Genomic DNA, 23,710 nt, shown 5'->3' with positions numbered 1-23,710 from the left:
ACTGTGCAAGATTGAACAATTATTTTTGTTGTAGCTTGTTTCTGAATGTGTCTCTTGTTCCCTCCATTCATTACATGAATCACACGCGTGCAAATTACAAAAGTACAACAAATTGGAAATGTGGTGAGCCGTGCGCAAAAACATTACTCTCAAATCAGCAGCAGACAGACATTGATCTGCCATGGCCTTGGGCATAATATCCGCTCTGTGGAACGTCAATTTACATTTACATTTAAGTCATTTAGCAGACGCTCTTATCCAGAGCGACTTACAAATTGGAAAGTTCATACATATTCATCCTGGTCCCCCCGTGGGGAATGAACCCACAACCCTGGCGTTGCAAGCGCCATGCTCTACCAACTGAGCCACACGGGACCGCGTGTCAATTGATAGATACAGTACCAAGTGACAAGCAGCAATGAGACTCGGGCCCCCAGTCAGTTTCTATTAGGCCTTTTTATTAATCAAAACAAATGGCATCCCTATTCATAGATGACTGCATTTACAATACACATGGGTCAGAGGAGCAGTCGCTATTCGTGATCAGTATTTTTAAAAAGCCTCCACTAATCAACATTCATCATTACCCATGGGAGATTAAATCTGAACCAAAATGTATAGGTTCTTCAATCTCTAGTGTACAGGATTAAGTTAGGTTAAACCTAGTCGTTTCGGTGACCCATCAGACTGAGTTCACACACAGGAAAGCTGTCAGAGGTACGTAAGGTACACAGTACAGTGCACTGTTCAGTCTAGGAGTCGTATCTAGGCAGAACCAAAAGGGGAAAAGCACAATTAAAACCTTGACTAAAAATAAAATATTTGTTGAAGCCAGAAAGAGTGAAGGAGAAACGCATGTCCTTAACATTTTCAAAAAGGATCATTTTCTGACCATTTAATTTTCTTCAAACAAAAGTACAAAATAAGAGAAAGAAATGGCTAGTTAGGTTACAGTGCAGTGGGAACTAACTACCTCACATAACCTATGACACAGGTCATCTTCCACAATTAGAAAAAAGAAAATGAGAAATTATAGAGAAAGACCTCCATTTCCTCTTGAGGCGGAAGCTGTACATGCCATCTCAATTTCAGGGGGATGACAACCCCCCGCCACACAAAACCATGAGATCAATACAGGAAAAACATTGCCCAGCTCCAATCTCTTAGTCAAATATCTTTTTATTTCTGTTTTGTAAGTAACATCATAGCAAGTTCTACATCTTCGCTCCCCCCCACCCTCCAACATGTAATGTAGTAGATATAGATGAATCAACCTACTACACTTATCACCCAATCACATGCAGCTTAGTTTGTCGGGAGAACCAATCCCCATTCACCTTGGTCGCTCAGAGACACCATGGCACACAGAAGAATTGTGGCATTCCAAACACGACTGACTGACACCACCAAGGAATCTGAGCACAAAACTTTAAAAATGGGATCCATGCAAACAGACAACAGCTAATTACCTGGTATGTGTGTGTATGTTTACGTGTGCGTCTGTTACCTTGAACAGTGACAACCATTTTTACATGGGGCAAACCTCTAATGGTTTTTGACTGCTTTTTTAGGAAGTTCTAAAAATAGAGTGGGCAGGTTCACCAAACGTAAGAAATAAGGAACTTAAAAGACTGTAGTCCACTGATAGTTAACCGGCTATTGAGCAGTCTCAATATTTTCTCCTTAGCGCCTTTTTCATGTTGTATGGGGTAAGTTTAAGATATCAATGAATCATGCAATGTGAAAGAAGTGAGGCGGGAAGCTTGTTTGACACCCTGAGAGTACTCTTTACGACTCTTGTAAAAGAATCAGACTGTCATGAGACACAAAAAAAGTAACATTTCTGAAAGATGTGTTAAATTCTGCTGCTTTTGACTCAGGAAATGCAGTCACAGGATGTGCATATTCATCTACCAATAGCTAGGCGGGAGACTGATTCATCCCACCAATGAGGGAGGAGGCTGCACGAGCTGGCCACCAGTCTGACAACCTTGACATCTCCCCTAGAAGCCTGCCGGCAACCAACCGTCATCTCTCCGAGTACCAGCTTTTCTTTTCTCCCGCACACGTTACTGTAAATGTACACTACATCCTTACATTATCTATCAAGACCAGAGAAAAAAACTAAAACATTAATGGAATCAAAAATAAAATAAAAAGTAATGTACATAGTATTAAAAAAGGTCACAGTACATTCACAGAAAAAACAATTTCAGAAAACCTTGCTCTCTAGGACTGTCTAAGGCAGCGTATTCTAACCTACTGAAGCCCACTTACCAGGCTCCCCCTCCCTCTGCTTCAAACTTTGCCTGCCCCACGGTTCTGCGGGGAACTGAGCATGTGCAATGGATCCCCCCCACCACTCCCAGCTTCACCGTAGTAAGAACAACTTGAGAGGGGTCTTCCTACAACCAAAACACTTAAAAAAACATGGTGAAAGCCACATGGAATGAAACGTTGAGACCCGTGCATCATGGGAAAATGAGTCTCTCGAAACCCCCCAAAAAAACAACTGCAGTGTTATAACCAGACAATAAGACATCCAAATGCCATGTTTTTTTTTCTTTGTCGACCCTCAACAGAAACATTCATGCTACGTCCATTTACTATGACACACACAAAACGCATGGGACTGTTAAACTGGACCAAGCAAGAAGACATCGAGGCAGAATGGCTAAAACCTACGAGCTGTAGTGTTGCCCAGAAAAGTCGGTTGATAAATACTGTCTAGATCTGCGGGATGGATGGATGGATGGGGGGCTGACTAGCGGGAGCAAAGGGTGGTGGAGGTTTGAGTGAGAAGACAGAAGGGGTTCCTAGGTTAGTGTTACAGAATGGTATTGGAAAATATTTTTTATTTCTTCACTGTTAAATAAAAACCTTTTCTACACTAACAACGCATCAGTCTTCATCACCACCATACTGGAATCATCGTCGTCCATATTGTGAGGCAGTCATGATTGTTTTCTGTTGATCCTGACAAGAGAGATGGTGGTCTAGTTGGGTTTGCTTCATCGCCCCGGGAGGGGGAGGAAAGGGAGGGCCCAGGGGGGAAAGATGGGGGAGACTGGAAGGGTGGGTGGGGTTAGGGAGTGACCCTGGGTCAGGGCTGTTGGTTTTAATCAGAGATCCAGGGTTGTGAAAGCCACATCAGTCCTTTCTCAATTTCCTGTTTCTGGGGGACCTTCTGAGGAGGTCATCTTCTTGTTTCTGGAGAGAGCAGAAAGGAGAGGGGGCTTTGGGTTACACACAAGCCATAATTGTCTCTATTCTGAACAATAAAGTACATCATCAACACAGCCCTTTTTACATCAGCAGTTGTCAAAGTGCTGTTACAGTGCAAGCTTTGATTTCTAGTCACAACGAACCACATCATGCTCACCAAGTCATGCCTTACTGTCCCCGTACCTCTTCAGTGACCTCTTCTTCCTCTTCCTCCTCCAGCCCCTCCTCCTCCTCATCCTCTTCCTCCTCATTTACTTCCTCTGCAGGACTGTCTTCTGCATCACTATTCTTCTCTGCTGCTGCTATGGAAACCAACAAACACAAAGTTAGCATTTACTGAGACGGGCTAACTTGTTGCTCTTGCGTTGAGTGATGCAAGACAGCACGCACTGTAAAATAAATGTCAATTACACACACTGTCAACAGATTTGTGATCCTACATTAGGAGAGGGAGGGATAAATGGTGACAGTTCTTACCTGGCTGGCTCTTCTCCTCCTTGACTTGGTCTGCCTCAGCCTTCTCCACCACTTCCTCCTCCTTCACGTCTGGCTGGGGCTCGTCTGTCTTCTTGTAATCGGCTGCATTTGCAGCAGTCTTCTGTTGCGAGAGAGAAAAGATAAACATTAACACAGATCATAAACATTATCTATGATGACATCCATAGGCAAATGTATGTGTGTGTGGGGGGGGGCACTATTGAGATGCAACCTTTGATGGTCTGTGGTCACAGCGTGGTCCCTCACCTTTCCAGTGCAGCAGAAGACGATGATCAGGACTAGGGGCACAGCCACAGTCAGCACGTAGACCACCCACAACCAGGGACGCTCGTCTGCTGCGGTCATCATCTGGTTCACCAGACCGGGCTAGAGGAGAGGGGAGAACACGGTCACGCAACTGTCAAGATCTGGGAACCATCGACCACAACCAACCACCATCAACTTCATCACAAAAGCAGGTTGCGGATTGCACTATTGGGTGCCGTTGAAAATCTTTATTTGTAACAAGTTTGTAACAACATCGCTGTTATACCAAAGTTTTATGGGTCCCTGAGAAATGGTCAGAACACATATGCCAAAAAAACAAAAAAAACAGCACTCCTGTATCTTTCACATGGACCCCAAAAGGTGTAATGTGTTGTGAAAAACCAGTGCCTGAGGGTTTCTTCCCACATCGCTCTCACTTCCTGAAAGTCCTTATAAGAGCTGGGGAATTCCCGTTTCACAGTGCATCTCAGAAGTCTCCACAAACTACTCTGTACCAGTAACACAACACACTTGTGCACCAACACACTTTATTAAACAAAGAAACTAGCACAAAAGAACCCCCTTAGTGAAACCATTAAGCTAAATAGTTAAGTACTAACTAAAGTCTTGCCTACTCAGACTGTTCGTAGCAGTGACAATGCACAGGAGTTTGTGTGTCCCAATTCCATGCATACTGCAATGGCAGATCTGAGACGAGCATTTCCATATTAACAGTGGCAGCCAACTGCCCCGGCAGTGCTACCGGTGTAAAACCAAATTATCCGTAGCGCAAACAATGAGGCTGTGAAACCAGTGGAATTCTCAGCGCGCTCCATGGTTCACTGAGTGGTATGTACAGTGCCTTCAGAAAATATTCATACCCCTTAACATATTTGACGTGTTACAGCCTGAATTCAACATGGATTAAATGTTTTTTTTTTACCTATCTACACACAATGCCCCATAATGACAATGTGAAAACATGTTCAGACATTTTTGCTAATTGATTGATTGATAATGAAATATCAAATTTACATAAGTAGTCACACCCCTGAGTCAATACCTTGTAGAAGCAGCTTTGAACATCGATTACAGCTGTGAGTGCTTCTGGGTAAGTCTCTAAGAGCTTTCCACACCTGGACTGTGCAACATTTGCCCATTAGTATTTTCAAAATCCTTCAAGCTCTGTCAAATTGGATGTTGATCATTGCTAGACAACCATTTTCAGGTCTTGCCATAGATTTTCAAGCAGATTTAAGTCAAAACTGTAACTGCCACATTCACTGTCTTCTTGGTAAGCAACTCCAGTGTAGATTTGGCCTTGTGTTTTAGGTTATTGTCCTGCTGAAAGGTGAATTAGTCTCCCAGTGTCTGGTGGAAAGCACACCAGGTTTTCCTTTTTTTTGTTGCTTAGCTCCATTCTACTTCTTTATTATCCTGGAAAAACTCCCCAGTCATTAACTGTTACAAGCATATCCATAACATGATGCAGCCACCACTAAGCTCGAAAATATGGAGAGTGGTAGTGAGTAATGCATTTTATTGGAGTTGCCCCAAACATAACACTGTATTCAGGACAAAGTTAATTGCTTTGCCACATTGTTTGCAGTATTACTTTAGTGCCTTGTTCCAAACTCGATGAATGTTTGAACATTTGTATTTTGTACAGGATTCCTTCTTGTCACTGTCAATTAAGTTAATATTGTGGAGTAACTACAATGTCGATCCATCCTCAATTTTCTCCTATCACAACTATTAAACTTAACTGTTTTCAAGTCACCATTGGCCTCATTGTGAAATCCCTGAGTCGTTTCCTTCCTCTCCGGCAACCGAGTGAGGAAAGAAGCCTGCATCTTTGTAGTGACTGGGTGTATTGATACACCATCCAAAGTGAAATTAATAACTACACCATGTTCAAAGGGATATTCAATGTCTGCATTTTTTATTTATTTAAATATTACCAATATGTGCCCTTCTTTGTGAGGCATTGGAAAACATCCCTGGTCTTTGAGTTTCCATCTGTGTTTGAAATTCACTGCTCGACTAAGGGACCTTACATATTTTATTTATTTATTTAACTAGGCAGTTAAGAACAAATTCTTATTTACAACGACGGCCTACACCGGCCAAACACGGACGACGCTGGGCCAATTGTGCGCCGCCCTATGGGACTCCCAATCACAGCCGGTTGTAATACAGCCTGGATTTGAACCAGGGCGTCTGTAGTGACGTCTCTAGCACTGAGATTCATATAATTATGTGTGGGATACAGATATGAAGTAGTCATTCACAAAACATGTTAAAAACTATTATTGCACACAGAGTGAATCCATGCAACGTATTATGTGCGTTAAGCATATATTTACTCCTGAACTTAGTTAGGCTTGCCATAAATGGGTTGAATACGTGACAAGACATTTCAGCTTTTAATTTTTTATGAATTTGTAAACATTTTGAAAAAAACATATTAACATTATGGGGTATTGTGTGAAAAAAATAATTTTAATTTCAGGCTTAAAAAGTCAAGGGGCGTGAATACTTTCTGCAGGCACTATAGCAAGTACGGCCGTGTGTGTGTGTGATGCTCTGACGAAGAGAACGTGTGCGAGAGTAAGAGAACAGCAAGAAAGAGAGAAAGAGGGCGAGAAGAGAAAATGCAGTCAAGCGAGAGTAAGAGAGCGTGTCCACCAGGAAGGGAGTGAGCGAGACAAAGAGAGCGAGAGAGGAAACTAGACAGCAACAGCGAGAACAGAAAAATGAGAGAACAAGGGAGAGAGGGGGAACAGAAAATGAGCAAGAGTGCTCAAAACTGAGAGAAATCGAGAGTGAGGGAGTGGGCGGCCTAGCTGTGTAGAGAGAGGGCCGTTAAGCCCAACATGCCAGGCATCCCAGGAATTCACCTTTAGGAAAAAAAGGCAGCATCGGTCCGGGGCTGAAAGAATTTTGATGAGGCGGCCAAATGAACGGCTAGTCGGTTAATCCCTGGGTACGAGCCACCCTCATCCCCCTGGACTCACCACAAGTCTACTGCTCCACACACACACACACTTATGACAGCTCAAAACGAGTGAGACCACCACTTAGAGGGTGACCTCAGTAGAAGACGTATGTGTATGTTTGTGTGCGTTTGTGTGTGAAGCAGGGCCACGGCTTCTCAATAGTGCCAGTTTCAGCTGTAACTTCGGTTTTATGGAACAGTGTACTCTAGCGGTTTAAGTATGCGCCAACCACCAGCGAGTCATGCTAGACCAACTCAAGAAGCTTTTCAACTAAAGCCAACTCATTATACAGAGGAGCAGCTGGAGCACGGTGACAATGACTGTGTCACTCTTACTGCTCAGCCTATCTCCCCCTGGAGTTCCACATGTTATATCCGTTTCCACTTAGGGGCGGGGCAGGGAAGGGTTTTCCATATGTCACACAGAGCCAGGCTTGCCAGCAGCATTCCTCTGAAGGGTGTGGGGAGTGTGTCTGGTCTGAAGTCCCCATGAGAAGACAGGCAGAGAAGTCACCACTAACACTGAGACATTTTGTCATCCTCTTCAAATTGTTACCTTACTAATGGTTACAGTAAGGATTGGGGGTAGGGCGATCCTTCTCAGCATAGGAGTGCTGATCTCGGATCCGTTTGGCCTTTTAGATTATAATGAATAAGATTAAATGGAACGGAGCGATCAGCTGGGCATTTTGTAATTATTTTACTATTAAAATAATGACCTTTATTCCGATACCCTGATAGTTGAAAAACAATAATTATAAATTGCTATCGACTCTCGACCAATCAGAATGACACAAACGCACATTAACAACGGACACGCTGCTTTTCTCCGGTGGTTTGGCTAACAGTAACAGCAAAAGAGAAGTTCCAATTTTTACTATGACAGAACTAATCCCGTTACAAAAGTTTTTCTGTTGAGGGTTTTGCATTGATCTGTGTCAGATGTTGTAATTGCTATTCGAAGTAGGGAAAATAGCACACCGATGTCAGGGTAGCCTAAAGGCTCCCGAGTGGCGCAGCGGTCTAAGGCACTACATTTCAGTGCAAGAGGTGTCACGACAGAAATTTTTCGATCCTGGGCTGTATCACAACCGGCCATGACTGGGAGTCCCATAGTGCGGCGCACAATTGGACCAGCGTCGTCCGTGTTAAGGTTTGGCCGGGGTAGGCTGTAAATAAGAATTTGTTCTTGACTGACTTTCTTAGTTTTTCTTTTTAAAGGACTAAATGCGCAGCAGTAGGCTAGCGCAGATGTAGTTCAACACACCGTTATAAAAGCTACATTCGAAAGATTGTTGTTTTATTGAATTTCAAATGTCATGTAGGGCCCTATAAAATCTGTTCTATTTTTTGCCTGATTCCGTGTATATTTCCCGAAATTTGTTTTTCTCCGTTTTGCTTTTCCAAGTTTTTGCTTTACTTTTTTAAATAACGTTTTTTCCCCCAAATAGAAAAACAACTCAAATGGATGTTCTAAGTCCACAACAATGCTTACACCACATTAGGAGAACACTTTTGAGGTCTGGGAAAATGTTTTGAAATGTTGATACCCTTTAAATGTGCACTTAGCAAGAGGCTTTTGTATAGCATTTTGTAATGCAGATGTGATGGTAGAGTTAACAACACCAATACCCACTGAATTGATGCAAATAATCATCATATTCTGTAAGGTAAGCATAAGCTACATTGTAGTTAACATTTAATTGAAAAGGTTGTGGGAAAGCCTTTCCATCTACCAGAAGGCTTTTCATTAGCATAGCTAACGGCTACAAAAAGTGGTAAACGTGCGCACCGCACATACACAGCTTGGTGAAATTCTCATTGACTCTTCAGAAAGTCACAGGAAATATGAATCACTGATGCCTTCGTTTCATATCTTATGATCAACTTGGGCGAATTTATAAAATGTTCAATACATTTTTGAATACTGTTGAACTCGGTTTTAATGTCAGCATTACGTTATTTCGTACATGTTAAAGGGCCCTAGTCATGATACATCCTTGGAGGTAAAAATGTCACAAGGATAATTTCAATTTGGACAAAGCTTTCGCATTGTACAAATAGGCCCACAAGTTTGTTTCTCCAAAAATGAACACTCACTCAAGTAATCGAATACTAACGTCCGTTCAGATATCCGGATATATTTGATTATCCGTGCCCATTCCTACTCTGAGAAACTTAATACATACGGCCCCTGATCCTCGGCATGTATATTGAACAAAAATATAAAACGCAACATGTAAAGTGTTGGTCCCATGTTTCATGAGCTGAAATAAAAGCTTTTTGTGCAAATGGAAAAATGAGGAAAAATATTTGGCCACAAATTTGTGTACATCCCTGTTAGTGAGCATTTCATAAGATAATCTATCCAACTGAAAGGTGTGGCATATCAAGAAGCTGATTAAACAGCATGATCATTACACAGGTGCACCTTGTACTGGAAACAAAAGGCCAGTCTAAAATGTGCAGTTTTGGCACACAACACAATGCCACAGATGTCTCAAGTTGAGGGAGCATGCAGTTGGCATACTGACGACTGCAGGAATGTCCAACAGAGCTGTTGCCAGAGAATTTTATGTAAATTGTTCTACCATAAGCCGCCTCCAACGTCATTTTAGAGAATTTGGCAGTACTTCCAACCGGCCTCACAACCGTTGACTCCGTGTAACCACGCCAGCCCAGGAACTCCACATCCAGCTTCTTTAATGGCGGAATTGTCTGAGACCAGCCCCCCGGAGAGCTGACGAAACTGAGGAGTATTTCTGTCTGTAATAAAGCCCCTTTGTGGGGAAAAACTAATTCTGATAGGCTGGGCCTGACTCCCCAGAGGCTGGGCTCCCAAGTGGGTGGGCCTATGCCCTCCGAGGCCCACCCATGGCTGCGCCCCTGCCCAGCCATGTGAAATCCATAGATAAGGGCCTAATGACTATTTTAATTGACTGATTTTCTTATATTAACTGCAACTCAGTAAAATCGTTGAAATTGTTGGTTGTTGCGTTTATATTTTTGTCACCGCTAGTCAATCTGACTTGATTGCTTACCCCAGAGAATAGAGGCTTGCATCATGTAAAAACAGCAACGCTACAAATATCCACATTGCTCCCTGAAGAGGTTTTGGAGAAGTCTCTGGATACAAGAATAGGTCCCTTAGTTCTAGGTGCTTCAAAACAAACTGTCCTAAGGGAACATCTTAGATGCAAGAGGAATCCTATGCAAATAAGAAGCTGAACGTTCTATGGTTAGGATAGAAGTGTGATATGGAGCGAAGAGAGATCTTATGGACCTGCTTGAAATGTCAGACGATTGCACTGCATATTCGTTCCTTATCAAAAGTCTGTATATTTTATGTGAAGAATTTATGAGAAGTTTTATCAACTAGTCATGAGGAGTCTCTGTGTGCCCGTCTCTCTGTGTGCGTGTGCGCTATTGCACCCACCTCAGCGGCTCCCTCAGCAGCCTTCTTCAGGCCCCAACCATCGTTGGCCCAGCGATCGGCCGTGTGCCTCTCGTTGGTGATGAAGAAGTTATCAAAGAAGATGTCGCTGGACATGGACCACAGCTCCAGGCCCACGGCGTTGAAGGGGGTCATTCTGAAGGGATGGAGGTCCTCGAAGAAGGCTGGGTTGGCGATCTTCCTGGGCTTCCACACACCCTGGGAGGTACATTGAGGGTTGAGTGTACAGTACCGTGAGAGTTGCATTCATAAACTATTCTTTTGGGGAGCCATTTGTAAGTACATACATTTGGATTTCTCTGCAACGAGAACTCAGTAGTAAAAAACAAAAGGTATGAGATTTTTGGGGGAAAGACTAGAACACAACGTCACCAATGCAAGATCAGAAAAAGTGCAAATAGTAGGCTCTCATCAATACAAATACCGAATTGGAAAGAGCAAGTGCAACGATTGTGTGTATGTTATTTAGGCTACACACTGCACTGGGGTAAAAAAAAATCCTAAAGTGGCTGATGCTTTGGTATATGGTACACGCTGGGAGGTGTGAAGGGTTACCTGGTAGTTGGGATTGTCGATCATGGGGGCCTTCCACTTGCCCTTGTAGCTGGGGTTGTCAATCATGGGCCGTTGCCAGGCGCCACAGCCGGGGGCGGTTTCACAGAGGGCGTTAGGGACCTGAGGGGCCTCCCACTCACCATCCATATCCTCATCCCTGGAGAAAAATATCACAGATCACAATACAGACAAAGCCATACAGTGTACAACATGATGATATACGGTTTCAAGTTACTGTAGGTGTGAGAAAGCAAAAGACCACAAAAAAGAAAAAAAATATCCAATTGAGAGAACGTGAAGGCATAAGTGAAAAATAACAGCATCTCCTTTTCCTCCCTTTCTATAAATCCCCTTTATCCACTGTGTCCCATTCCTCTTCTCTGGGGGCTCTAATTTAATTTCCGCCACAGAAGTGAGACATAAAAGACAGTGAGAGCAGAGGGGGAGCTCTACAGACCCCGAAAACCAGACCTGGCTGTCCTGAGGCAAAGCGCACCCTGTGATATTAGCTCCTCTCACCAGGAAGCCCGCTCTGTCCACAGAGAAGAGGAGGAGCTTGCCGCAAACACTAGCAATTAGCTTCCAAGAAATTAGTGGGCTAAACCAGATGAGGGTACACCACGACGGGACAGAAAAGACAGAGGAGGTAGTAGAGTGGTAGATGAAGGGCAGAGAGAAGGAGAGAGATAGAAGGGAGGGGGCGAAGAATAGAGTGGCAGACGAGGGTAGAGCGAGAGAAGAGATGGAGTACCATGGTGGACGGTATGTGGGGAAGGATGCAGGGGTAGGATGAGCGGAACGAGAGAGTAAAGGTATCGTAGTTACCAGTCCTCGGGCTTGACCGCGTCGGGGTCGCTGGTATACTCGGACTCATCATCCAGCCAGCCGTCTGGCTTCACTGCGTCCTCATCTGGGATCTGTTTCGGTGCATCCTCATCCCTATGGGACAGGGGAGAGAGTCAGAGGGTACACACACTAACACACATAAGCACACCTGGCATCTGAAAGGGGAAAAAAAGCAACAACTGTCGACAGCTAACACACACACACGCTTTCCACAGCTACATTTGAAACGCACATGCACACGCTGTGAAACTTCAACACGTAAGAAAACCTGGCGAAATAGCCCCTTTTTCACCTACACTTAAATATGCACACTTACCAGTCCTCGGGTTTGACTGCGTCAGGGTCCTGGATCTTGGGTCTCTCATCCCAGTCCTCTGGCTTGTGGTCGTCGGGGTCCTCGATCTCGGCAGCCGGGTTGATTGCGGGGGTCATGTCTGTCAGCAGGTTACCACTGTTCACCACCGCCTGGTCCACCAGCACCTCAAAGCTGTTGTCTGGGTTCAACACTAGGAGGCAGGAGAGAGGTAGGTAGAGATGTTTAGAGGAATACACCTGGAAATGTCATTAGCATACCAGATTCATAGAACATGTGAAAATGTCTTGTTCACCGTGTTGTCTCCCTAGGCGAGTCTTCTTGTCTGTAGACTAGTGGACCATCAAAGAGTATATAGGCCTCGTGAGTAGAACATGTTAAAATGTCTTACCCAGCGTGTAAAGGTGGGTCTTCTTGTCGGTGTAGTAGGTGCGCAGGTCTGCGTCGGGCTTCTTGGCGTGCTTCTCCTCGTACTCGCCAGTCTTGGGGTTCTTGTGGCGGAAGATGAAGTGCAGTTTGTAGTCCTCGCCGCACTTGTCTGGTCCGAACATGATGGTGTAGGGAGTCTTGTCAACAAACTCATCCTGAAGGGCAGAAGAACTACATTAACCTCGAGGCAGTCTACGTGCAGATGTATTGGGTAAAAAATATGTTTGTACTGATGAAGACACAGCTCGGGTCTAAACATGATCTATTATAAACAAACACTTTTGGGAGCATGTACAAAGGAAGTCTGCAGTAGTACTTGATGTTTCCATCTTAAATACCACGATGTGCATGTTCTTACCAGGTTAAGGTCGGGTGTCTGGGAGAGCAGTTTGACGTAGGCACCGCCGCAGTCGATCCCTTGCTGGAAGTTGACCTCATACTGGACGATGAGGGGCTTGGTGTCGAAGATGAAGGGCCTGAGGAGCTGGGCTGAGATGGCGTGATGTTTGGCACGGGACTTAAGGACCAGGCCCTTGTCGCCGGGCAGCTTGCCGTCCTTCATGTCCTCCACCTCCCATTTACCTGCAAGACAGAGGTCGAACACGCAAGTAAAGGAGAGAACTCACTTGATAAATGTCTGAATGGAGCCAAACCTAGGGTCTTATTCATTAGGCACTAAACGGAAGAAAATTTACTGAAATGTAAGGACTACCTCAACTTGTCCAATAATTCAAGTTGCAAAATGTTTTGCTAAGTTGTGCCCTAATTAATACTACCCGGACGAATGCTTTATGTTCTAATGTGACAGAGAGGAATTGTCTTGGTGCCTACCGTCATACTTGGCGATATCCTCATCAATGTCCTCCTTCTTGGCCTTTGACAGGACCCAGCTGAAACAAACAGGAGAAGCGAGATGACTTGAGAGTCAAGTAAACATGGTAGCACCTGGACACCATAGGGGAAGCTGCCGGGGGAATAGCCTAGGCGCTGGGTTGAGTGTTTATCCTTACAAAAAGTCTAAATAGCAGCTGGTCCTATGGTGAGCACCTACCCAGCACATTGTGGCACATGAAAAGAAGAGACACAGTTTATACTGTTAAGTTCATGTTTTAAGTATCCCTATATTTCTGTTATTACGGGGCTATCACTCAGTCAAGAGTGCGCCTGCGCAGGGAGTCTTGTTGTTGATAGACATAGCCAGGAGTGGAATGGCTACCTTGTAGTGTGTTCATACGGTATAGTAAACTTTGTTAAACTGGAACCTTGTCGTGGTGTCATTTCAAGTTAACATATACCACCTACGCCATTTGGTTTCAGGGCAGCATGTTTGAATATTGTATCTTCTCTGATATAGACTTCATTAGTATAATAAATTATAAAAACGGTGCCTGCTTCATTTCGAAGTTGAATTAAAAAAACTCTGGGGAAACCACAGTGCTCACCTGTCAAGGGTGCCCATGTCAAAGGACTCGGCGAAGAAGTGTTCCCCCGTGGGCTCGGGCGCTTTGTAGGTCACCTAGAGAGGAGCAGAGAGGGGTCAGTGGATCACTGGGTCAGCTCTTCCACTGCCTGGCTCCAGATAAGGTGTTTAGTGTGCCAACCAGGCCACTTGTAGGTGTGTGTGTGTGTGTGTCCTATGCAAGAGCAATAGGAGGACATAGGTCAGCCAGATAGCAAACCATCACGTCGCATTGCTAATCAACGCATCACCTCTGTTTTTTACGGATGTCAGGCTAGTGAGCTATTCACCACTTGCCTAGCTACCCAGACTCCTTGCTCTGGCCAAACGCTATACCCACGGATGTTAGTTTCTTTCCCACAGTGAGTCTGGATCGGAGTACCTCCCCGAACATTTACAGATGCGAACACATTCGGGGAGGTCTGATTGGTCCGGAAAACAATGGATTGGGCCAGAGCCAGAACACACGAGGGTAGAGCGGTGGTTTGAAAATTCCTCAAACCGTACAACACCCCCCATGCCCCTCGTCACCACAGACGACTTCAATGATGGCAGTCTCAGACGAAACTATGTTGCGAACGACAGTGCATCGGAAGAATTTAGTGTGAGTCGTCAGGGATAATTCACCAACTTCTCATCCCTTCTGGTCATATCTCTACATATCAGAGCTAGTGGAGAAAGGAAGAACACTAAGCAGTCCCAGCACAGGCTTAGCCTCTATCATTTGTGGTGTTGTGCGAATCACATTCATTCCTTGAAATGAGCTCAAACCTCCCACTCACGCTATAGCCCTTTCACAACAGACATTTGACTACTGAATATGGGTAGGTTGGCTTGAATCTGTGTATAACAGTGAGCAGCCACGTAGGCCTAACCTTTTCTCCTTGGCTGTCACAATCTGGGCATGCTAGAAGGGAAGAGAAGAGCCACGCTTTCAACCAAAACTGAGATTTCAACCACTGAAACCATAACCTTACACACACTGGTCTAGGGTAGACTTACTTTAGGGACTGAAGGTGGTCCCGGGGGCTTGTCTGCCTCCACCTCCCCGTCCAGAAGCTCCTCCCCATGGTCAAGCTCCTCCATCTCGTCTTCCACATCCATGTCGCCCCCCATCTCCATTATAGGCTCGTCCTCCTCCTCCTGGTGGGCGGTCACCGTGGTCAGTAGCAGTGTTGACCACAGGCCCACGGCCAGCAGCAGAACATACCTCACCTTCAGCTCCATAGTCTAGGGGAGAGAAGAGAGCAATTAATACACTAGGCCAATTTCTTGAAGAAAATGTGTTCGCTCGTCAGCTGTTCAAAAGTGTTTTAATAAGAAGTATGGCGGATAACAGTAGTGGTCTCGCTGACGCAAGCACACTAATTACTTAATTACTAATTAACAAGTGGGAATCTGTTATGGTCTGCATCTACAGTCATTTAGATTCCTATTGAATCCCCTCCTTATCCGTTTCAGTTGTTGCATATGGCATACAGATTCCTAGCCACCTTACCCCGAGGGCTAGGGAGGAGCAGCGGAGCCACAGTATTATTACTTAGTTACACCCATCCATTCCTTTCAGATCAAAACATCTAAGAGTAGAGGCTGATTTCAAACGGTGGTTAAGAGAAATAAAAATAGAGGCTATGGGTAGGACATGAGAGGTGAAGAAAGGAATGTGATGGAAGAAGGCAAATGACAGCAGTGAGTAGAGAAGGTGGCCATTTAACAAAGCGTAAACAAGGGGTTAAATGAGATGAGGGACACAGGAGAGGGAGAATAAGATATGAAAAAGAGAAAGAGGCTGCTTCTGGGGGGAGAGAGAAAGATGGGTGGGCGTCACTGGGCTACAAGAGAGACACGGTCTAACAGAAACAGAAATATGGGGGCGACTGACAATGCAACCTAGCATATAATTTGAGCTGGAGAAAGGGGATAATTTCTGAGCAGGTGGCCATTAGGTTAAATTACAGCTTCTTATCATATTAGAACAAGCCTAATGGTAGAGGTGGTACATGCAGGAATCAAAACCACAACCCTGGTCTTATAAGCACTATGATTAAAATCTCCTGGAACAAGATTGACCATTAGTTCCACAACTGGGCTCCCTCCTAAATTTCAAAAACGTTTTATCCTTTTCATGCCTACAGAACGCACACTCCCTCCGACTGTTGCCAGGCATATGGTCGCCATGCCGTTACCCAGTGCCTCACTGGCACCCATTGCCATAGTGACGAGCCTGAGGCATATGCAGCCTGAGCCCTTTCCCCTAATGAGATTCGGTCCAATGAGATTACATTAGAGCACCATGTAACACACACACGGAGTTAACACACACACATATTTACCTTTCATATTATTCACAGGCAATTTACTCAACACCATACAAACAATTTAGGACAGGCTGTGTGCACACAGACGTCGGCTCCTTCGACACTATCCCAAATCTAATTGAGAAGACTAGGCAGGTGTTTAAGCAATAAGGCAAATCTTCCGCCTAACTATCATTTTTTATTTAACTAGGCAAGTCAGCTAAGAACAAATTCTTACGTACAATGACGGCCTACTTGTAAACCCTCCCCTAATCAGAAGGCAAGGTGGAACAATTACAATGTTTCTTAAGCCTATAAAATATACTTAAATATTCCGAAACACCTAGGGGGCAAGTATCGATTTGAGATTGTGTCTTTGTCTTCTCCAATCAGATAATGCCAATAAGATCGCAGTCTGTTATAATTCCATCCTATTCTCAACCCCTCAGCATGTTCTGATACCATTAGCCAAATAAGTGGTGCTGGGTACAGAGTGAGGGGGGATGTGAGAGTACTATTAGGTCCACCTTACCATATGCAATACAGACAACTGATATATAGGCCATATTTTATGACTACAATTAATTTTAAATCAATTCATAATTTAGAGGGCCTCAAAGTCTATTAACAAACTAACAAAAGTTACCAACTGTCTTTTTGTCATGAGATTACCTGTGTCTACATGTTAGCATGCAGTTGCACACGTATTACTGTACATACCATGCACATAGCAGACTGTTCCATTAATGAGTTTAACCCCACGCGAGATTAACGCCCGTAGCCACACCGTCTAACACTTCCACCAGCATAGCACAGTCATGCTAGTTTAGCAGAGTGGCTATTATCAGGCCAAGATTACCTTAATGCTCTACTTTCCACTTGGCATTTTAATTAACAATGTAGCATATCTATAGCAGGATTTCCATTCGCCAGCAATAGAAAGCTTTCAGGCCAATAAAAAAGAAAAGAAAAAGAAAGTAAACCGATAAATAGGGATAAGACTTTTTTGCCTATTCATTGATGGAAATATCAGTCAATGTAAATACATTTGACCGGACATGCTTATCACTTTATAGGTTCATTTGCATCATTTTGTGATATTAGAGGCTTGTGTGTTCCAGAGGTTATAGCCGCTGACCCCAGCAAACATATAACAGAGTCGGGATGGGTTCAAATCCGGCCCACTGCCCTTTGACTCACCTTTCCCATATCTTCCCCGTCTTGCCAACACTTTCCTATATCTTTGATAAAAGCAAAAAAAATTACTAAAGGCGTGAGACTGACCCACTCCTTAAAATACCTTAAAATTGAGTGGAACTGTATTTTCATTAGTCTATGTTTGTCACACACGCATAGCATACAGAGCCTATTTGAGGGGAAATCATTGAGACAGATAGATGCTGCTACAGTTCCTCAAAAATCGAATTTGATGCTGCTGGAGTGAAACATAAGCCCCACCATTGCACAACAATTCTAAAACGCAATCGCATGTTAAAAACAGTTCTGATGGCCACTATTAAAAAGAGCAACTATAACTATAGATAGATTGTAGCTTCCATCAATGTAATTATCTGCATCACTTCCATTCCCCCATCTTTGTTTTGCAAATAAATAAAATACATACACACCGTAAAAAAATTTTTTTATATATATATTTTCCTTTATTAATTTCTAACTCTACCACCCTTCCCCTAACTGGAGTGAACTAGTAAACAACAACGCTTAGGCCTCTACTTCCAGCTTATACATACATACATACATACATACTATCTACATTTTATGGATATAGTCTATTTTACAATAACTATATTTTGTCTATTTTTACTCCTGTCCTTCCTTTACCCTCAACCTCTCCCATCAATTTCTGATGTCCATCCTGTTTGATTTTTATTTTCCATATCTTTCAAAACTGTGCTCTTTCACAAAAGTTCTGAACCTATATTAGGTTTTACAGACACAGTATGTTTTACATTAGTTATCTTGTTATTAGTCCAAACCTTCAGCTCCATTCAACCCCTCCCATCTATCTCTTAACACCATCCATTTTGGATTTCTATTTGCCATATATTTTTCAACTGTGCTGTGATGCTTCACAAAAGTACTGAACCTTTCTATTCTCATTGTTTCTACAGATTGTAAATTGAAAATATATTTTTTTGCTAAAAGTATTATATTATTGATCGATTGACTATGACTTTTCAAATCACCCAGTAGTGCCATCTGCAGGGTAAGCTCCAGGTAAATATTGCAATTCTTCAGCCATTCCTGGACCTGTGACCAAAAACAAGCTACATATGGAAAGTACCAAAACAAAGGATCTAATGATTCCATCTCTTCGCAGCAAAATCTGCAGAGCTGGGAAGGTTGTATCCCCCATATAAATAACATTCTATTAGTTGCAAGAATTTGGATAATAATTTAAAAATAAAATTTTAGAAAAATTCAAAGTTTTGAATCCGGCGTAGTTTTGCATATCAGTTCATAAACCATGTCCCATGGAATCAGCAGGTCAAAAATCTCTTCCCAACTATTTTGCAATCTATATGGCACGGCTGTGAATTTTTTGGTGATTAAATGAAACTGGTATACTTTTATATTTATCACTTTAACCAATTATGGTCTTTAATGCAGGGCAGACAGACAAGTTAATTACTTTTCCCCCCTTCCACTTCCATTTTTGCGGTAATGCTACGTGTGACATAACTCCACCAGTCCTATTTTGATATCACTTATGAAGATACCTTTATTAAACGTTTGTTAAATTTATATTTTTTAATCAAAGGACTTTAAATATTTGAGTTTAACAACAATATTTGTTGTATTATTTGTTCTGTCTTTTCTGGTGGATTAAATTGAAATTGCAGCCAACTTTCTATGGATTGTTTTAAAAATAACGATATTTGTGAGATGATTTCCTTTTCAAATAACTGAAAGTGAGCAATTGTAATCTGAATAAAGGGGAAAAGCTTTTTTATTTTGTTATTTTTTCCCCCCTCGGGATATGTATACCAAGTATATCCACATCAGACCATTTTATAGGTAAACTACACAGTAAATATTAAAGTAGTATTTTTTTGTGATCCAATACATAGGTTACGCAACCAATGCATATGGGTCCAGGACATTTCTCAAATGTCTCCAATTAAAATGCTACCAGTCCAAGTGTCCGGCGCCACATTTTCCTAACGGAAACCCTGATCTATAACCCTACATTGAGCTTGTTCTACAGATCACAGGGTCTTCCTAAGGGACTGTGGTCACTGGAGCAGCCTATAAGGTAGGGGTGGAGATATACCCCCTCAACTCCTATCTGTCAGGAATGGTAACCAGGGCGCTACCACCAAGGGATATGTCACCTCTAGAGCCAGATCCCCTAGGAAGTGTCCTGAGGAGGAGCTGCAAACACAACATGTGTGTGTACACAGCCTGATGCTGAATATCATAAGGAAAGGCCATCATGGAATAAAGTAAAGTAGTAGCCCATTTCAGTGTCATATGAAGACCTAAGTGTGTCATTGTCCATTGATAATTTCTTATTCAGGTGAGCTCTTAGCTGGCTAAATTTAGTCCACGCACTGTCAGAATTCTATTTCAGTAGGCTAACACAGATAAGGTTTTCCAACCTCCCCAAAAAAGGCTATGCATTAATATATATAGGTAGGCAATATCTAGGCGAATAGATCTTGAGCACATTGACAATACACATAAATGAGACAAACTTCAGTGACCACATGGGTTTGCCATGCCAGTGCCAGAGGAGAAATTAATCTCAAACATCACAATTTTTCATAGAACAGCTCCAAGCCCGGTGACAGTGCTAGTGTGTTCTTAAATAAAGGATTCTGCCATGCGTCTGTTTGTACACTGTGACTAGGGTGTTTTCCCTGCAACAAGTCAGGCTGCCAACAAAGAGGAGATAACCAGAGGGGAGCTCACCACCAAAAAGCACCACGCATGTAACTTGACAATCAACTTACTGAGTGTGAGCGTGAGGGGTGAGATACAGGTCTTATTGGGGTGGGTGAGGCAAAGGAGTTGAGTAGCTAGGCCCAGACTCCACTCTCTGTTTTGTGGGACATAGGAGCTGGAAGGGTGGCTGCCGCCTGGGGGGCTAGGGAAAAGCCGAGGTGCCTTGTGGGCCAGGGGCGGTGAGTGGGAGGGACGGATGGATGGAGGGATAAACGTGAGAGGAGTGGCAAATTTCACTTTCTCACCACAGGCTGAAGAAGTCATGGGGCCAAACAAAACAAACCACCACACTGGAGGGGAGACCTGGGAGGCCTTGTTGTGCTGCCAAGTGGACACCATTCCCCCATTCACATCATGCCTCAGTGGTCACATGTATTCAAGTCAGGGACAGAGCAGATACAAGGAGGGGGAGGGGACAGTATAATCAATCAGTGCTCAATCAACACATCAAAGACTATTATCAGCCAGCCAGTCTTCTGAATTCATTCCATTCAGTTCACTATGTATTTGGGGAAAACAGTGCTATCTATTACTGCTGTGGTCATATGGTTCATTGTCTATGTGGCGTAGCCTAGCCAGAAACAGACATCTTGCGCAAGATGTTGCACAGCGCTTTCACAGTGTATCCCCTCATGGAAAAGCAAGATGCAGCCTCTGATAATGGATAGACTACTCTGTGATATGAAGCCCAGTCTAGGTCATCCTGTAGGGATTTAAGTGTGGGTGTACAGTGGGTTTAAGCAGATAGGATAAGGACCCAATGACCCCCATGTGCCTTGACTGTCTCAAAGAGAGAATGGAAAAGACGTAAGACTAAATAAAAGCAAATATATTTTTAAAGCATGCAAGTCTATTGTACCATTCAACATTAGTTTCTAGATTAGGTCAACAAGAGAGTGGGTTAAAGGTGCAATCATCTTGTCAATGTACACAAAATATAACAGCTTCTCGTGTGACCATAAATATTACCCATCATAAATTAGAAGTTATAATTTAACCATGGGTAAACAATAAAACGTCCAACTTCCCATTCTAATAAATATTTTCCATTCAACGCTAGAAGGCCATTTACATTTCTCAGATAGCTAGCTAAAAAAAATGTGTCAACCATTCAATAAGATGACACAGGCCAAGTCCTTTATTCAGATGTGCAAACTTTTAAAGCTACATTTCCATGAGGGTGTTGAATGCATCAGAGGAAGTGGGTTTGAAAAACTGGTCAGACTTCTATGCGTTTCATCCCTACCAGCAATACCCGTTTCCATGTGGCCATTCCTACAAGCAGGTTCATGTACGTCTTAAAGGAAATTATTTCAGATACAATAACTACCTGTAGCTAGCTCCTCACTTGATAAACCCCAATTTGAAGTGCGTAGGTCTTGTCACCCACTAATATCCAACACAGCCAAAGAGATAACAATGACCAAACTAAAAAGGACATACCGGTAGGTAAATAACGTTAGGGCACAATGCTTCATTAATCCATTCATTCATTTACTTGTGCTCGAGATTTAAAATAGCCAGGGCAAATGAATCACTATACATTAGTTTCTCACCATGACACATCGACTACTGCATCATGACTACATTTATTTCTGATAAAATCACCTAGGTATATTTGTTACACAAACGTTCTGACATGTGCACACCAAGGCAATACTAGTCAATTTCCTTACTTTAGCTCGAGGCGGGTTTTTATTTAACCACTTAATTGCTGACATTAGATGGATGCCACAATGTATCCTTGCCTACAGTAGCTAACGTTAGCTGACTAAAACACTTTCAAAATGTCTTAGCTAACGTTGCACAATGAAAAAACGTCGGCAAAAGGGACACACGAGCAACTGTGTGCTACTGACAGAACATTTCAACATTCATTTGTTGGATAACAGTAGCTATCTTTATTTTACTAACGTTAGCTAAATTAGCCTACTAAATAGCTGGCCTCTATCAGCTACTAACGTTAGCCAGTCCAAGCTAAGACCACGCATCGTTTCTCGAGCTTATTCATTATGATAAATACTGTTAAAAGATACTGGACAGCATTGCATGCAACTGAACAAGCTGGGTAAATGTAGACTGAAATAATAATTTAGCGAAGTAGCTATATTTGAAAGAAGTGACATTTGTTCGTCATTACGTACCTCCTGCTTCGATGTGACACCTTGAACTACAGTAGGATCACGTGTGACTTTGGGGCATGCACTTTGGATTAGTAGCCACACCTTCTCCAGTTGTTTATTGGTTGCTGAAGTGAAAATGTTGACGTTTTCCGGGAATATTAAGAATTGGATTGCTTGTGCTACATGTCAATCATAGTAAATGGTCTCCGCCCCCAATCCGAACCCCGTGGACGGCGATGATTTGTCCAGCTGTAAGAGGAAATGTATGCTGATTGGTTATAGTACGACAGGGTTTACACTAGATAACACAGCCACAAAGTAAGATTCCATAGCCACAAAGTCTGAATTGGCAACAAAAAAATGTGAGGTTAGGATTAGGCATAAAGTGAGCCATAATTATGATTTTGTGGCTGAACACAAAACGTTAGTGTTAATAAGTGACGACCATAAAACAGGGAAAAATAAATTATAATGCAGCAGGGACAGCATTTACTGATGATTGATGACATTTTGTAGTGTACCATCAATTAATGATTTATGCACTTTGTGAAGTTGGCTAGAACTGAAGCAAAGAGAAAGAAGAGGTGTGAGTGAAACAGTAAAGTGTAAATAATTGATCAACTAAAGCACTGATTTGATCATTCTGAATGTTAGGCCTATTGAATTAGATTTTTTAAACCTTTATTTAACCAGACAAGTCAGTTAAAAACAAATTCTTATTTTCAATGACAGCCTAGGAACAGTGCTTTGTTCAGATTTTTTACCTTGTCAGCTCAGGGATTTGATCTTGCAACCTTTCGGTTACTAGTCCAACACTCTAACCACTAGGCTACCTGCCACCCCAGGATACTTATTCAATAATAATAATTAATTAGAATACTGTTCTTTTTCCTCACCATGATTATCAAAAACCACCACAAATTCATATTGCATGTCCCCATCCTGGCCAAATTTAAGTGTGTTCGAGCCCCATAGTAACAGACATGATTTGTGTAGTGTTAAATTATATTGTATGGAGGATAATGTTTAAAAATAAATGCTGTATTCTATACATTCAGTTATTCTGAAGTGCACTGACTGTATGCAGCTAATTGAAAATATTAAATAGCCTACCCTATAAAATCATCACAAAAGATTGTCACATAGTAATAACTACACATACTCTCTTGCATCCAACCTTCTGCAATAAATGGGACATTGCAGTCACATGGTCCATTGATGACGTATGCAAGGAATGTGACCCTTGCACATTCATAACAGCAAACTAATCCACATATAGGCGAGATTAGCATACTCAG

The 23,710-nt window shown here is 42.8% G+C and overlaps 1 protein-coding gene across 6 annotated transcripts; it reads right to left on the bottom strand.

Moving 5' to 3' along the window:
• Positions 1-1,161: 1,161 nt before the first annotated feature.
• canx (calnexin) lies at positions 1,162-22,520 on the bottom strand. 6 transcript variants are annotated; one of them, XM_071410602.1, is made up of 14 exons: positions 22,434-22,520; positions 15,026-15,253; positions 14,007-14,080; positions 13,396-13,454; positions 12,923-13,146; positions 12,527-12,719; positions 12,139-12,328; positions 11,802-11,915; positions 10,977-11,133; positions 10,404-10,619; positions 3,970-4,089; positions 3,703-3,823; positions 3,409-3,527; positions 1,162-3,210 (listed from the first exon to the last, which is right to left on the bottom strand). In XM_071410602.1, exons 2-14 carry the CDS (start codon positions 15,248-15,250, stop codon positions 3,151-3,153), a joined length of 1,872 nt encoding a protein of 623 aa, XP_071266703.1. In that variant the 5' UTR covers positions 15,251-15,253; positions 22,434-22,520; the 3' UTR covers positions 1,162-3,150. The 6 variants fall into 6 exon arrangements, with proteins under 6 accessions (XP_071266703.1, XP_071266702.1, XP_071266697.1 ...); XM_071410601.1 differs by lacking the exon at positions 22,434-22,520 and adding an exon at positions 17,521-17,561 and having other exon boundaries at positions 3,383-3,527; XM_071410596.1 differs by lacking the exon at positions 22,434-22,520 and adding an exon at positions 17,521-17,561.
• Between the last annotated feature and the right edge of the window lie 1,190 nt (positions 22,521-23,710).

Source organism: Salvelinus alpinus, chromosome 7, assembly GCF_045679555.1.
Source record: "Salvelinus alpinus chromosome 7, SLU_Salpinus.1, whole genome shotgun sequence".
Classification (NCBI taxonomy): Eukaryota; Metazoa; Chordata; class Actinopteri; order Salmoniformes; family Salmonidae; genus Salvelinus; species Salvelinus alpinus.
The sequence above is the reverse complement of the archived record's forward strand: the minus strand, read 5'-3'. Positions and strand labels throughout refer to the sequence as shown.

What these genes read in the sequence shown, in the direction of transcription:
- canx (XM_071410596.1), bottom strand. An exon ending in GCGGTCAAGCCCGAGGACTG is followed by an intron (nt 11,134 to 11,801) that starts GTAACTACGATA and finishes ATTTTTCTCCAG; the next exon opens with GGATGAGGATATGGATGGTG. An exon ending in TCGACAATCCCAACTACCAG is followed by an intron (nt 10,620 to 10,976) that starts GTAACCCTTCAC and finishes TGTACCTCCCAG; the next exon opens with GGTGTGTGGAAGCCCAGGAA.